Below are 14,234 nucleotides of genomic sequence, written 5' to 3' on the forward strand. Positions count from 1 at the left end.
CAAGTTGAGAGGCTTGTTAATATCAATCGAAACTGTGGTATTTCTTTTAGTGAAGATATTAATGAATAATAATAAACACTTGATAATCCACCATTGATAGTTTGTAATATCTAATGCTGAAGTATGAAGAACAAAATAAATATATCTTAAGGTTTTCTCTAGCCTAATGAGAGCCAATCAACTTAAGCTTCAAAATTAAAGACTTCACAATATTGTGTTAGTGGATTAATATTTAATGAAGGTAAAACACTGACTTTTGTAATCAATATAGCATACTTCATCTATGAAATAGATCTTAAATATACCTACAGAGCAAAAAGAAAGCCAGTAGTTTAAAGGCTATATAAATAAAGAAGAATTGGCAAATACTCCTTTGTACCTTTGCAAAATGTTATTGTTTGGTAGGGATTCTTGTTCAGGTAGTTCACTTTCCAAGCTCCTGGTATCTTCACATATAAGAAATGTAGACTTTAAATCTTCCTGTCCATGTTCTTTTCTCATGCTGAGAGGGATATCTACTTCATACAACATTTTCAAAGAATTATCACTGTTTATATTTGAGCTGATGGTCTGAAAACTGGTAGTATGTAATGGTTTTAATAAGGTCCCTGTAGATGGATTTTGATAAGTTTTTCTACAATTTTCTGGAGTATACACAATGGGCTGAAGGTCTTTGCTGAGGGAATCATTAAGCTGCATATTTTCAGACTCTACAGACGTTTGGGTATGTTTTATGTTCAAGGGAGAAGGCATTAATTTTCTTCGGGTTCTTTTTTGTGAAGGAATTTTAAGCAGATTAGATTCACCTGGAGATGTGCCTGTTCAACAAAATTAAAAAGAAGCTCAATAATGTTTCCTAAATAGTTTTCTAATAACCTTATCAGTTAAAAGAAGAAAAAAACCCTAATAATAAGCATATTTTATGTTAAATTAATAAAAATTTAAAATAAAATAAGTCAGAAAGAAAAAAGCTATTGCTAATGTCAATAAACTCATTATAAAGCAATTCTAAAACAGAAAAAAGCACTAAATAGCAATATCAATATGAATTTATAAATATAGCTATCTTGAGATACTGGGCAATTATGACAACAAACTCCAGTAAATGTATACATTTCTCTAAGGATCAGTACTTGACCTTCTAAGTCCATAAGGTTTTTTTCTATGTCTGTGAACCTGTTTCTGTTCTGGACAATCAGCAACAAACAATAGAATAACGGAAATAAAAAATATATTAGAGGGAACCAATAGCAGAATCAGTGAGGGTGAAGACAGAAAGGTGGAAATAACTAAAGCAGATTAGAATAAAGAAAAAAGAATGAAAAGAAATGAAGACAGTCTTACAGACTCTAGGACAACATTAAGTGGACCAGCATTCGAAATACAAGGGTCCCAGAGAAGAAAAGAACAAGAAAGGGTATGAGAACCTATCTGAAGAGATTATAGTAGAAAACTTCCCTAATGTGGGAAAGGAAATAGCCATCCAAGTCTAGGAAGCCCAGAGAGTCCCAAGCAGGATATACCCATAGAAAAATATGCTAAGACACATAATAATCAAACTAACAAAAATTAAATATAAAGATTAAAGGCAGCAAGGGCAAAGCAAAAAATAACATACAAGGGAACCCCCATAAGGCTAACAGCTGATCTTTCAGCAGAAACTGCAGGCCAGAAGGGAATGGCAGGATATACTATAAAGTGATGAAAGGAAGAAACTTACAACCAAGATTACTCTACCCAGCAAGGATCTCATTCAGGTTTGATGAAGAAATCAAAAGCTTTACAGATAAAGCAAAAATTAAGAGAATTCAGCATCACCAATCCAGCGTTAACAACAAATGCAAAAGAAACTTCTCTAGATAGGAAACACAAGAGAAAGAAAAGTCTTATAAAAACAAACCCAAAACAATAAAGGTTTTGGTGACAGGATCACGTGTGTGCACTCAGTTGCTTCAGTTGTGTCAGACTCTTTGGAGCCTAATGAACTGTAGCCCATCAGGCTACTCTGTCCATGGGATTCTCCAGGCAAGAATACTGGAATGAGCTGCCATGTCCTCCTCCAGGGGCTCTTCCCGACCCAGGGACTGAACCTGCGTCTCCTACATTTCCTGTATTGTAGGCTGATTCTTTACCCACTGAGCCATCCTTAACAATAGTTACCGTAAGTGTAAATGGGTTAAATGCTCCAACCAGGCTGATTGTATAAAATAAGACCCTTAAATATGCTGTCTATAAGAGACTCACTTCAGACCTAGGGACACATACAAACTGAAAGTGAAAGGCTGGAACAAGATATTCCATGCAAATAGAAATCAAAAGAAAGCAGGAGTAGCAATACTTGTATCACATAAAATAGACTTTAAAATAAACAATCATTACAAGAGACAAGGAAGAACACTACGTAATGATCAAGGCCTCAATCCAAGAAGATATAATGATTATAAACACGTATCATTTTTTATATTCAATATTCAAGTGATAGTATATATTATTTGTCTTCCTCTGATTTACTTCACTTAGTATATAATTGCAAGGTCCATCCATGTTGCTGCAAATGGCATTACTTCATTCTTTTTTTTATGGCTATACACTCTTATTCTGAGTAACCTCTTGCCACTACTTTCTCAATCACCTGAGTCCAAAATAACTAGATTTTTACCTTTTCCTTGCATTTCCCAACCTTCACCAATCTTGCCTTAGTTAAAACATAATTCTGATCATCCCATTTTCCTGATTAAAAATGTTTAGTAATTTTTAAACAGAAACATACTATACAAAGACTTTTAGTAGGATAATTCTTGTCCCTTGCTCTAATACTTAGAGACAAATGGTTTTGTGTGAACTCCCACAATACTAGACATGATTAAATATTTAAGCAAATAGAGATTTCTCACTTTTTTTTAGTACAAAATAATGACTTGATTACATAAATAATAAACTTGATCAGCTTCAGTGAACTTATGCTGCGTTTAATTTTTTTTTCTCCTTTGCCTATTTCATTCTGGTAAACGTCATGGTGCCTGACACAAAGTAATTCTGCATGAAGTGTGCTGTTAAGGGAAGAAACTATAATGTGTATTTTACAATATAACAATAACTTAAATTACACTGAAAGTTGAATTAAATATGTGCTATGTAAATATTTCAACAAAACAGTTCAAACTTTCAACCAAGTTAAAAAATACAGTTATAACAATCAGCAAGAGTACATGCATTATTCTTATTACATTAGTTGACAATAGACTGCTGTGGCTAGGTTGACAATCACCCTCTAGGAAATATAATTTAAAAACAGGAAGAAAAATATGATCCCTATTCTACTAAGGAATTTTACTTTTCTGAGAACTAGATAAATGAGATCCAGATCTTAAAATAATTTTCCACTCCCTTTAACATGACATTTGTCAAATTTTCCATTACCAGATATTTTTATACTAATGCTGCAGTGTAAAGACAGTTACTTTTCTCCACTGTGCTGCTACCACCAATTTGGTGGCTATTAATAGCTGGAAGATTAACTTCTTTTCCCATGAGAGGCAGTAGGGGTATATAGAGGATAGAAAACTATATTGAGGATGGAGAACTGAATTGGAAGTCAGGAGACTTGGATTCTATTTCTGGTTTTACCAACAACACACTGAGTGACCTTGGGCAATTCACTTGAGCAGTATCAGTATTAATGCCCCCTAGAAAAACAGGGATATTACCTTTCTATGTACAGGGATTTTTTAGGATTAGATAATATCTATAAAATACTTAAGGTTCAAGGAAAGGCCCTAGAATTATACGCTTCAACTGTTAGCATTATGATATTCACAGGGTAAGCTGTAATTTGCTTTTCAGTATTCCATCAGGTGGTTCAGGGGTAAAGAATCTGCTTGTCAGTGCAGGGATGCAGGTTCAATTTCCTGGGTTGGGAAGATCCCCTGGAGAAGGAAATGGCAACCCACTCCAGTATTCTTGTAAGAAAAATCCCATGGATTAAGGAGCCTGGCGTGCTACAGTACATGGGGTTGCAAAGAACTGGACACAACTGAGCACATTCCATCAATACCCAATGCATGATTATCACCAAAAGAATACATTTCAAACAATGTTTTGCTTTCAGTTCATGGAATACCCAGTTTATAAAATACCCAGTTTGTCAAGGCTGATGATAAACTGTAAGAGAAACCAAAGGTATTATTAAAGAAGAACATCTAAGTATTATTTGAACACGCAGGCTTCATAACAACATTGTAAAATTCAGAACACACAGGGCCATGAAATCTCAAGGGATAAGGATTATCCAGAGTAACTATTTTTCTTGCCCAGATCTACAGAGAGAGAACCGCTGGAGAGGCAGTGAGCAAATTCCCATGATAGTGGACCACATTTGCTCTATTGCTTATAAAGAGTATGAGAAGGGGGCACTATCATAATACACCAAAGAAATATTGACCTGTTCTTTGGGATAATCTAAACATACATCCAGTATCAAATGTTGATATGATCAAACATTATCTTTAGCCATAATTCTGCTCTCGTTAGGATATATTAATAATCTGAAGGAGAAACATGAAGATGCGGCTGATAATGGATTCACACACCACTGTTTTATTGAACCTGAAAGAAGAGATGCTACAGACACACAGCATGTACAAAATACAAGTCCAGGAGGTTCTTTTCTTTTATCCTCTCAATTAAGTACAGATAAAATAATAAGAGAGCAGAAATCTAATAGATAAGTAGTCCTGAATTGACTACTTAGACTGACTAGTTACTAAAAAATGTTCAGAAGTTAATCAGATCAAAGTAAGATTTAAAGACTTAAATAAAAATTCAGCAGTCAATTCACTGAAACTATAAGCATATGACTCCTTTTACTCATACTCATTATGACTCCATTACTTATAATTGTATAAATACAATTTATACATTATATATACTATATATATATTATATATATAAACTATATATAATATAAACTATATATAAATATATATATTACACATATATAATAAATAGTCATTCCCCTGTAGTTAGGTAAAGGAATACTTGAAGTGGGTATAGCAAACTAGAGAGTGCTGGGCTAGGGGCTGTAACAACTACTGGATATGCTAGGTGTATAAGAGAGATCTGCTGTACTTTTCCATTACAAGATGTGCAGTAACTTTCCAGAAGAGCAGGCTTAGGCATCTGTAGCTACCACAGATTCAGCCTGGGAAAATACTATCTAAGAAGATTCTGTAATTCTTGAGCTTATAGTGGAAATGAAAAAGAAAAAACCTGGAGGAAAATGATAATTCCTTTAAAAAGGGTCCCTAAAACAAGAAAAGAAATCATGTAGTTATGGATTTTCAGAACAAGAGGTTCTAACAGGCAATGTTAGGTAATGAAATACCTCAGTAATGGAGGTGCCACACAAGAGGTGATGGGACATTAAAAATGCAGTTTTATAAGGTAGGCTCATAAAACTGGGATGGAAAAGACTGGCAGTTGCTTGGGAGGATAGCAAGTCTTCTCTCTAGGGTCTCTCCATCTAAGGAACCAGCCTACTATATCATATACCAAGCACAGAAAATAGTAGGTACCCTACAGTCTGAAAAAATTTGTTACTTGTAGACCATGTCTTGGAACTTAATTCTCCAACAAAAAGTGTAGGTATACTGCATTTCTATTGCCCTGAAATGGTTATGATCCATGGTTATGTGAATATGACTTCATGTCCAAATAACAACAAAAACCATAATGTTGAGACTGTTAAAAGAAGTTACTACAATTATTTTCAGTACAGTTTCAATGTTTATTTGATTAATGAAAGAAAAAAAAAGTTGTAGTCAGCTATGGAACAAGAAATGTACTCAGATTTTTCTCCTACATGTCTAAAATACTGGTAGCTGGGCTTATACAGACTGTAAATGGGAAATCAAATAGTTCTTTCTAGATAATAAACTATAGCAATAAAAGAAGACCTAAGTATTGACATTTTCAGGTTCCCCTCAACTAATTTTTTAACTAATTTTTTAGACATTGCCATAAATCAAGGCTAATTAGCTGAAAGACCTATGTACACAGAATACATCAAGTCACCAGATATTTGAGAATAGATAATAAAGGAAACAGACAAGTATTTTAGGAAACCATGATTAACGCCTTCAGAGAAATGAGAAATTATTACAATCATGAAACAAAATCAAAGTGCTATGGAAAAAAACACTGAATTATAAGATAGAATTCTTAGAAATTTAAAATGAGAGGAAAAAACTAAAAATAAAGGTTATAAGATAAAGCTGAAGACATCTCCTAGAAAGACTAGCAAACAAACAAAAAGAGGTAAATACTAGAAAACTGATAACAGAATTAGAAGATTAATCCAGGAGATCCAAAATCAGATTAATAACAATGCTCCAAAGACAGAAAAGAAAGAAGGGGAAAAAAATATTACAGAGGTTTATCTATGTAAGCATGTGTATGTACTTTAAAATAGGTGAAAATTTCCCAGAGTGAAAAAGATAAGGTTTCCAGAGAAAAAGGCCCACAAACTGTTTAGTATAATGACTTAAATAACACCAAGGTATAGCATTATAACATCTCAGAGCACCTAGGAACCCAAAATTTTCCTGGGAGAAAGTCTCACACAAAGTATGAAAAATAAATGATATTTACTTGATAACACTCAAAATTTATTTTTTAAAAGGTGAAAAACTGTTCTGGCAGAAAGGAGGAGGAAATGTATACATACTGTAAAGGAGTTAAATCCTTATCTTCTAAAATAAAAAACAAATATTTAAAATTGGAAATTATAAGCAAGAATTAGCAGCATAAATCTGAAATTTAGAAATTAGGATGAAAAACCAAAATAAATAGTTAAAAGATGAATAACAATTGGGAGTGAGCAGTAATACTTCTTCAAATATTATAGTACTTTTTGGCTTACATAGGTATTACTATAAACAGGTATTACTTCATGCAGAGGCTTTTAATGAAAAGAAAAAGTCAGACTTTGGGGTTGTAAAAGGAAAGAACAGACCAAAATCATCTCTTGCCTATTCTGGGATAGCTTTACTCAAAATCTGTGGACAGAGTAGGGTCAAACTAGACAAAGCTATGAAACTTTACATTCAAAAGTCTAATTAACTGAAACATGCAAGGAAATAACATGAAATGAACTGGCAATCAAATAGAAGGGCAAGATAAAAATTCTTAGGTGGGGAAGATCTTTTCTTTATTTAGCCCCATTCTCCCCTGGCTGACTATCTCACTCTCCCACTCATGTTTTCCCTAGCATTTAACAAAAAGAAAGGCAGGACAGTTACCTTCCTAGGAGAATTTAAAGAGGGCCAATAAGTAAAGAATATGAAAAAGAATGTATAATATACAACTGAATCATTCTGCTGTATGGTAGAAAACAACAACAAAAAGAAATTAACACAGCATTGTAAATCAACTGCTACTGTTGCTGCTAAGTCACGTCAGTCGTGTCCGACTCTGTGCGACTCCACAGACAGGCAGCCCACCAGGCTCCCCCGTCCCTGGGATTCTCCAGGCAAGAACACTGGAGCGGCTTGCCATTGCCTTCTCCAATGCATGAAAGTGAAAAGTGAAATCCAGGCAAGAACACTGGAGCGGCTTGCCATTGCCTTCTCCAATGCATGAAAGTGAAAAGTGAAAGTGAAGTCTCTCAGTCGTGTCCAGCTCTTTGCGACCTCATGGACTGCAGCCTACCAGGCTCCTCCATCCATGGGATTTTCCAGGCAAGAGTACTGGAGTGGGGTACCATAGCCTTCTGTAAATCAACTATAATTCAATAAAATAATGTCAGGAAAAAAAGTAAAGGAGGCCAATAAAAATGTGACTCAATCAGCAAAAATAAATCATTCAATATGATGAGAATGAGCAAAACACATTTAAAGTCATGAGTCCCATGATGAAGGAAAATTCCTTTTCTTCGGGGAACAGGTAATCCATTCATGAAATTTGAATGTTCGCATGAGTAATTCTAATATACTTTAAAGTTTATAGTGAACTATAAATAGTAGAAATAAAAATAAAGTTTTATTTCTTAGAGAAATAAAAGACATATTTTGTACAAGGATATGGATTTAATCATTTTGCTTCATATATTTTAAGTATCCTAAAGATCTCTGCATGTGTGCTAAGTCGCTTCAGTCGTGTCTGACTCTTTGTCACCCCATGGACTGTAGCCTGCCAGGCTCCTCTGTTCACGGTATTCTCCAGGTAAGAGTACTGGAGTGGGTTGTCATATCCTTCTCCAAAAGATCTCTTGTTATAGTTATGTTTCTTATACCTTTTCTTTATCTTTACATTTAGATTCCATACAAAGGTAAGATGTACTTAATTTTTTTATAGGTTTGTTGAGAAATATTCAGATGATTAAACAGAGAGGACAGTACTTTAAGAATCAAAAAATTTTCTATTACTGTTTTCTGATTAACTAGAACACGTCTAGGTCTAATAACAATTTGGGAATGTCCTGGAGAGAAACTGTTCATTGAAAAATAACTTTGGTATTGCTTTATCTATAAAGGTCTAACATAGTTTTCATGAAATTCAAATGGTCTTCTAAAGTTTATTACACCTAACATAGTTGAAGGCACATATTAATAAAGTAACAAGGTAATGAACCTGATTTTTGTTTTTATGGTAATGAAGCTTTTCCTAAAAACGATAATTTAGCAAAAGTGCAGAAACAATGCTAGAGATTTATTCAACAGCTCCTAGTTAAGGGAAAAGGGTAGGTGATGAAAGTTACATGATTAAATAACTTCCAAAATGATTATGAAATACCATTTAACCAGGCTTTTATAAGTGATCAGAGACAGATCAGAGCTAATGAAAGATACAGAAGAGCCTTTCTGCTACACCCTAGGGTAAGTTTTGCTTAATGAATCCAATCCTAGTCTTTGTAATACTTATCATTAATAGTTTAGGAAACATCTTAAAATATTTATATAATGTTTTAAGGCATCTTATATACAACTGAAAATGTGCATTTCAGAATAAAGTGGTTTAGTGTTCTATTTATCTGTTCCTACATTATGGCTAGAGATTCCCGCTTCAAAAAGTTTGTTTACTGTAAGTCTATAAAGAGACTTAAAAAGGAAGTAAAAAACATTTTGTTGAGATTGCCAAGTTTTAGAAGCCTTTCTAAAGTCTTTTAAGTATTAAAATGACTTTTAAAATTAACTGCAAGTGCAAAAGTTGTAGATGAGATGATGAAAAAAACTAATTTTCATCAGTAATAGTCTGAATTCTAACACAATATTACCTAGACTACAACACAAGTAAATTAACATTTGTGTTGTTTGTATAGCATTTTATAGATTAAAATATGCTATTAATATAATCTACAGCTTACTATCAAAACAAAAACCATGAAAATAGTTATGAAGTTAGAATGAATCTGCCTTCCCACTAAATTATATTTACCAAGTGGTTAGAAGAAATTATGAATAAATATTTGATAACTGGTTAAGTGGTTAATGAAGAACTAAAAACAATTTAGATATTAGTCTGTCATTTGCTATCATTCCCCCAAACTTTTTAAATTTTGAAGAATACGATGAACTGATGACAGTGCAATAAAAGCAGTAAATTTAGATATTTCGACTTTGTTAGTGAAATACAACTGAGTTTCATAAAGAAGTATAACAAAAAGACATTTGAGAAATTGCTTCACTTTAAGAGAAACATGGCTTCCCAGGAGGTGCTAGTGGTAAAGAACCGACCTGCCAATGCAGGAGACATAAGAACTTGGGTTTGATCCCTGGGTCAGGAAGACCCCCTGGAGAAGGAAATGGCAACTTAATCCAGTGCTCTTGCCTGGAGAATCCCATGGACAGCGGAGCCTGGAAGGCTACAGTCCATGGGGTCGCAAAGAGTTGGACATGACTGAAGCAACTTAGCACACATGCACAAGAGAAACATCTAAAAATGCATTAATTGGCTGTATTGTTCTTTAAGCTATTTAAGTCTACCTGTGAGCACAATGTAGTTTGCTTCATTACTTCAATCTTTCAAATATTTCATTTCTTCAAGAAGTCTATCCCACAGATTTGGCTTAGGGCTCTAAAATGTTTCCAGTAGAAAGCAAGAGAAAACATAGTTGTTTCATGTCTGTCTTTCTGAAAACAGTTTTAAGAAATATCAGTACATTTTTATTTTTAAAAGAATTTTTAGTATATTTATTTTTTACTTATAAACAAATTTCCTTAATTAGGCCTTAGGATTAAATACTACATTTTTTAGTATATGCCACTTCTTATATGCTCCCACTAACTGACAAGCCAGTTCATTTCAGTTCAGTTCAATCACTCAGTTGTGTCTGGCTCTTTGCAAACCCATGGACTGCAGCATGCCAGGCTTCCCTGTCCATCACCAGGTAAAGGAGCTTGCTCAAACATATGTCCATCAAGTTGGTGATGCCATCCAACAATCTCATGTTCTGTCGTCCCTTATCCTACAGCCTTCAATCTTTCCCAGCATCAGCGGATGCTTTTCCAATGAGTTAGTTCTTCGTATCATCCAAAAAATTGGAGCTTCAGTTTCAGCATCAGTCCTTCAGATGAATATTCAGGACTGATTTCCTTTAGGATGGACTGGTTTGATCACCTTGCAGTTCAAGGGACTCTCAAGAGTCTTCTCCAACACTACAGTTCATAAACATTAATTCTTTGGCACTCAGCTTTCTTTATAGTCCAACTCTCACATCCATACATGACTACTGGAAAAACCATAGCTTTGACTAGATGGACCTTTGCTGGCAAAGTAATGTCTCTGCTTTTAATACGCTGTCTAGGTTGGCCATAACTTTTCTTCCAAGGAGCAAGCGTCTTTTCATTTTGTGGCTGCAGTCACCATCTGCAGAAACTTTGGAACCCAAAAAAATAAAGTCTGTCTACTGTTTGCACTGTTTCCCCATCTATTTGCATGAAGTTATGGGACCAGATGCCATGATCTTAGTTTTCTGAATGTTGAGTTTTAAGCCAACTTTTTCACTCTCTTCTTTCACTTTCATGAACAGGCTCTTTAGTTCTTCGCTTTCTGCCATAAGGGTGGTGTCATCTGCGTATTGGAGGTTACTAATATTTCTCCTGGGAGTCTTGATTCCAGCTTGATCTTCATCCAGCCTGGCATTTCACAAGATATATTCTGCATATAAGTTAAATAAGTAGAGTGATAATATACAGCCTTGACATACTCCTTTCCCAATCTGGAACCAGTCTGTTGTTCCATGTCCATTTCTACCTGTTGCTTCTTGACTTGCATACAGATTTCTCAGGAGGCAGGTAAGGTGGTCTGGAGAAGAAAATGGCAACCCACCCCAGTACTCTTGTCTGGAAATTCCATGGATGGAGGAGCCTGGTAGGCTACAGTCCACGGGGTTGCAAAGAGTCAGACACGACTGAGCGAATTCACTTTCTTTCTTTCTTTCTATAGTTCCTTTTGGAGATGGAGAGAGCAACCCACTCCGGTGTTCTTGCCTGGAAAATTCCATAGATGGAGCAGCTTAGTGAGTCAGACAAGACTGAGCAACTAACATACACACAGGTAAGGTGGTCTGGTATTCCCATCTCTTTAAGAATTTTCCACAGTTTGTTGTTATCCACACAGTCAAAGGCTTTGGCATAGTCAATAAGCAGAAGTAGACATTTTTCTGGAACTCTCTTACTTTTTCGATGATGCAATGGATGTTGGAAATTTGATCTCTGGTTCTGCTGCCTTTTCTAAGTCCAGCTTGAACATCTGAAATTTCATGGTTCACGTTCTGTTGAAGCCTGGCTTGGAGAATTTTGAACAGTACTTTGCTAGCGTGTGAGATGAATGCAATTGTGTGGTAGTTTGAACATTCTTTGGCATTACCTTTCTTTGGGATTGGAAAGAAAACTGACCTTTTCTGGTCCTGTGGCCACTGCTGAATTTTCCAAATTTGCTGGCATACTGAGTGCAGCACTTTCACAGCATCATCTTTCAGGATTTGAATTAGTTCAACTGGAATTCCATCAACTCCACTAGCTTTGTTTGTAGTGATGCTTCTTAAGGCCCACTTGAGTTTGCATTCCAGGATGTTTGGCTCTAGGTGAGTGATCACACCATTGTGGTTATATGGGTCATGAAGGTCTTTTTTATATAGTTTTTCTGTGTATTCTTGCCACCTCTTCTTAGTATCTTCTGCTTCTATTAGGTCCATACCATTCTGTCCTTTACTGTGCTCATCTTTGCATGAAATGTTCCCTTGGTATCCCTAATATTCTTGAAGAGATCTCTAGTCTTTCCCATTCTTTTGTTTTTCTCTATTTCTTTGCATTGATCACTGAGGAAGGCTTTTTTTTTTTTTTTTTAATCTCTCCGTGCTATTCTTTGGAACTCTGCATTCAAATGGGTATATCTTTCCTTTTCTCCTTTGCTTTTCGCTTCTCTTCTTTTCACTGCTATTTGTAAGGCTTCCTCAGACAACCATTTTGCCCTTTTGCATTTATTTTTCTTGGAGATCGTCTTGATCGTTGACTCCTGTACAATGTCACAAACCTCCGTCCATAGTTCTTTAGGCGCTCTATCAGATCTCATCCCTTGAATCTATTTCTCACTTCCACTATATAATCATAAGGGATTTGATTTAGGTCATACCTGAATGGTCTAGTGGTTTTCCCCACTTTCTTCAATTTAAGTCTGAATTTGGCAATAAGGAATTCATGATCTGAGTCACAGTCAGCTCCTGGTCTTATTTTTGCTGACTGTAGAGAGATTCTCCATCTTTGGCTACAAAGAAAATAATCAATCTGATTTCAGTATTGACCATCTGGTGATGTTCATGCATAGAGTCTTCTCTTGTGTTGTTGGAAGAGGGTGTTTGCTATGACCCGTGCATTTTCTTGGCAAAACTCTATTAGCCTTTGCCCTGCTTCAGTTTGTACTCCAAGGCCAAGTTTGCCTGTTATTCCAGGTATCTCTTGATTTGCTACTTTTGCATTCCATTCCCCTATAATGAAAAAGACATCTTTTTTGGGTGTTAGTTCTAGAAGGTCTTATAGATCTTCAGAGAACCGTTCAACTTCAGCTTCTTCAGCATTACTGGTTGGGGCATAGACTTGGCTTACTGTGATACTGAATGGTTTGCCTTGGAAATGAACAGAGTTCACACTGTCATTTTTAAGATTGCATCCAAGTACTGCATTTCAGACTCTTTTGTTGACTATGATGGCTACTCCATTTCTTCTAAGGGATTCTTGCCCACAGTTAGTAGATATAATGGTCATCTGAGTTAAATTCACCCATTCCAGTCCATTTTAGTTTGCTAACTTCTAAAATGTCAATGTTCACTCTTGCCATCTCCTGTTTGACCACTTCCCATTTGCGTTGATTCATGGACCTAACATTCTAGGTTCCTATGCAATATTGCTCTTTACAGCATTGGTTTTACTTCCATCACCAGCCACATCTACAACTGGGCATAGTTTTTGCTTTGGCTCCATCTCTTCATTCCTTATATAATATCTTAGTGCCTTAGTAGATCAGGGAATTAAAAATAAAGTGGTGGTTCTTTATCTCTTAGAGTGATAATACCTCAATGTAGATGAAATCAAGAAACAGCAGTAAGCAAACTGTTTAGAAATAATAGGTGCATACTAATAATGTAATAAAAATATAATGGGAATGTAAGAGTGTGTGTAGGCAAAGGGGACAGGACTCATTAATAGGAAGGTTTGAATAAGAAGGCAGTGTCTGAAATAGACTCTCAATGAGGATAAGGATTTTAATTAACTAGGATGTGGAATGGAGAAGAAGTAGCACTCAAGATTGAGGGAAAAGCCTGCAAACTGTAGAGGCGAGAAAATGAAAGCATGCTTAAGAGAAGGTTGGGCACCAAGTGCCATGGGAAAGTGAGTCCTTAGTCTGACATGGGACTGGGCAAGCTTTTAAAGGTTCTTCTAAGTAAGAGATCTGTACTTTGTGCAGATGATCATTTTAGTGTGAAGAGTAGACTGTAAAGGGGGATAGATAAGAAATAGCAACTAGTCTAGATATCACTATAATTATTTCTTACATCAAATTTTCTCAAAATGTTTTTAAAACAAATTGAATTAAACATTTTATTCTCTCTGTTTATATAAATCTCTAAAACTCAAGTACTAACTGGCAATTTCATGTGGTTTCTTAGGTTGGAGGGGTCTATATTTATTTTTCAGCTTTTTGAAATATTCTACAGATGGTTTTTCTAAATAAAGAGACTA

General features: G+C 35.3%; 1 protein-coding gene across 2 annotated transcripts in view; it reads right to left on the bottom strand.

The window, feature by feature from the left end:
• KIF18A (kinesin family member 18A) overlaps nucleotides 1–14,234 on the bottom strand; it is a 79,702-nt gene that overhangs the window by 9,083 nt on the left and 56,385 nt on the right. For both annotated transcript variants that reach the window (XM_004016360.6, XM_042233305.2), the window contains one exon: nucleotides 380–818. In XM_004016360.6, coding sequence (XP_004016409.1) covers nucleotides 380–818 — 439 coding nt within the window. The remainder of the gene's footprint in view (nucleotides 1–379; nucleotides 819–14,234) is intronic.

Source organism: Ovis aries, chromosome 15 (genome assembly GCF_016772045.2).
Source record: "Ovis aries strain OAR_USU_Benz2616 breed Rambouillet chromosome 15, ARS-UI_Ramb_v3.0, whole genome shotgun sequence".
Classification (NCBI taxonomy): Eukaryota; Metazoa; Chordata; class Mammalia; order Artiodactyla; family Bovidae; genus Ovis; species Ovis aries.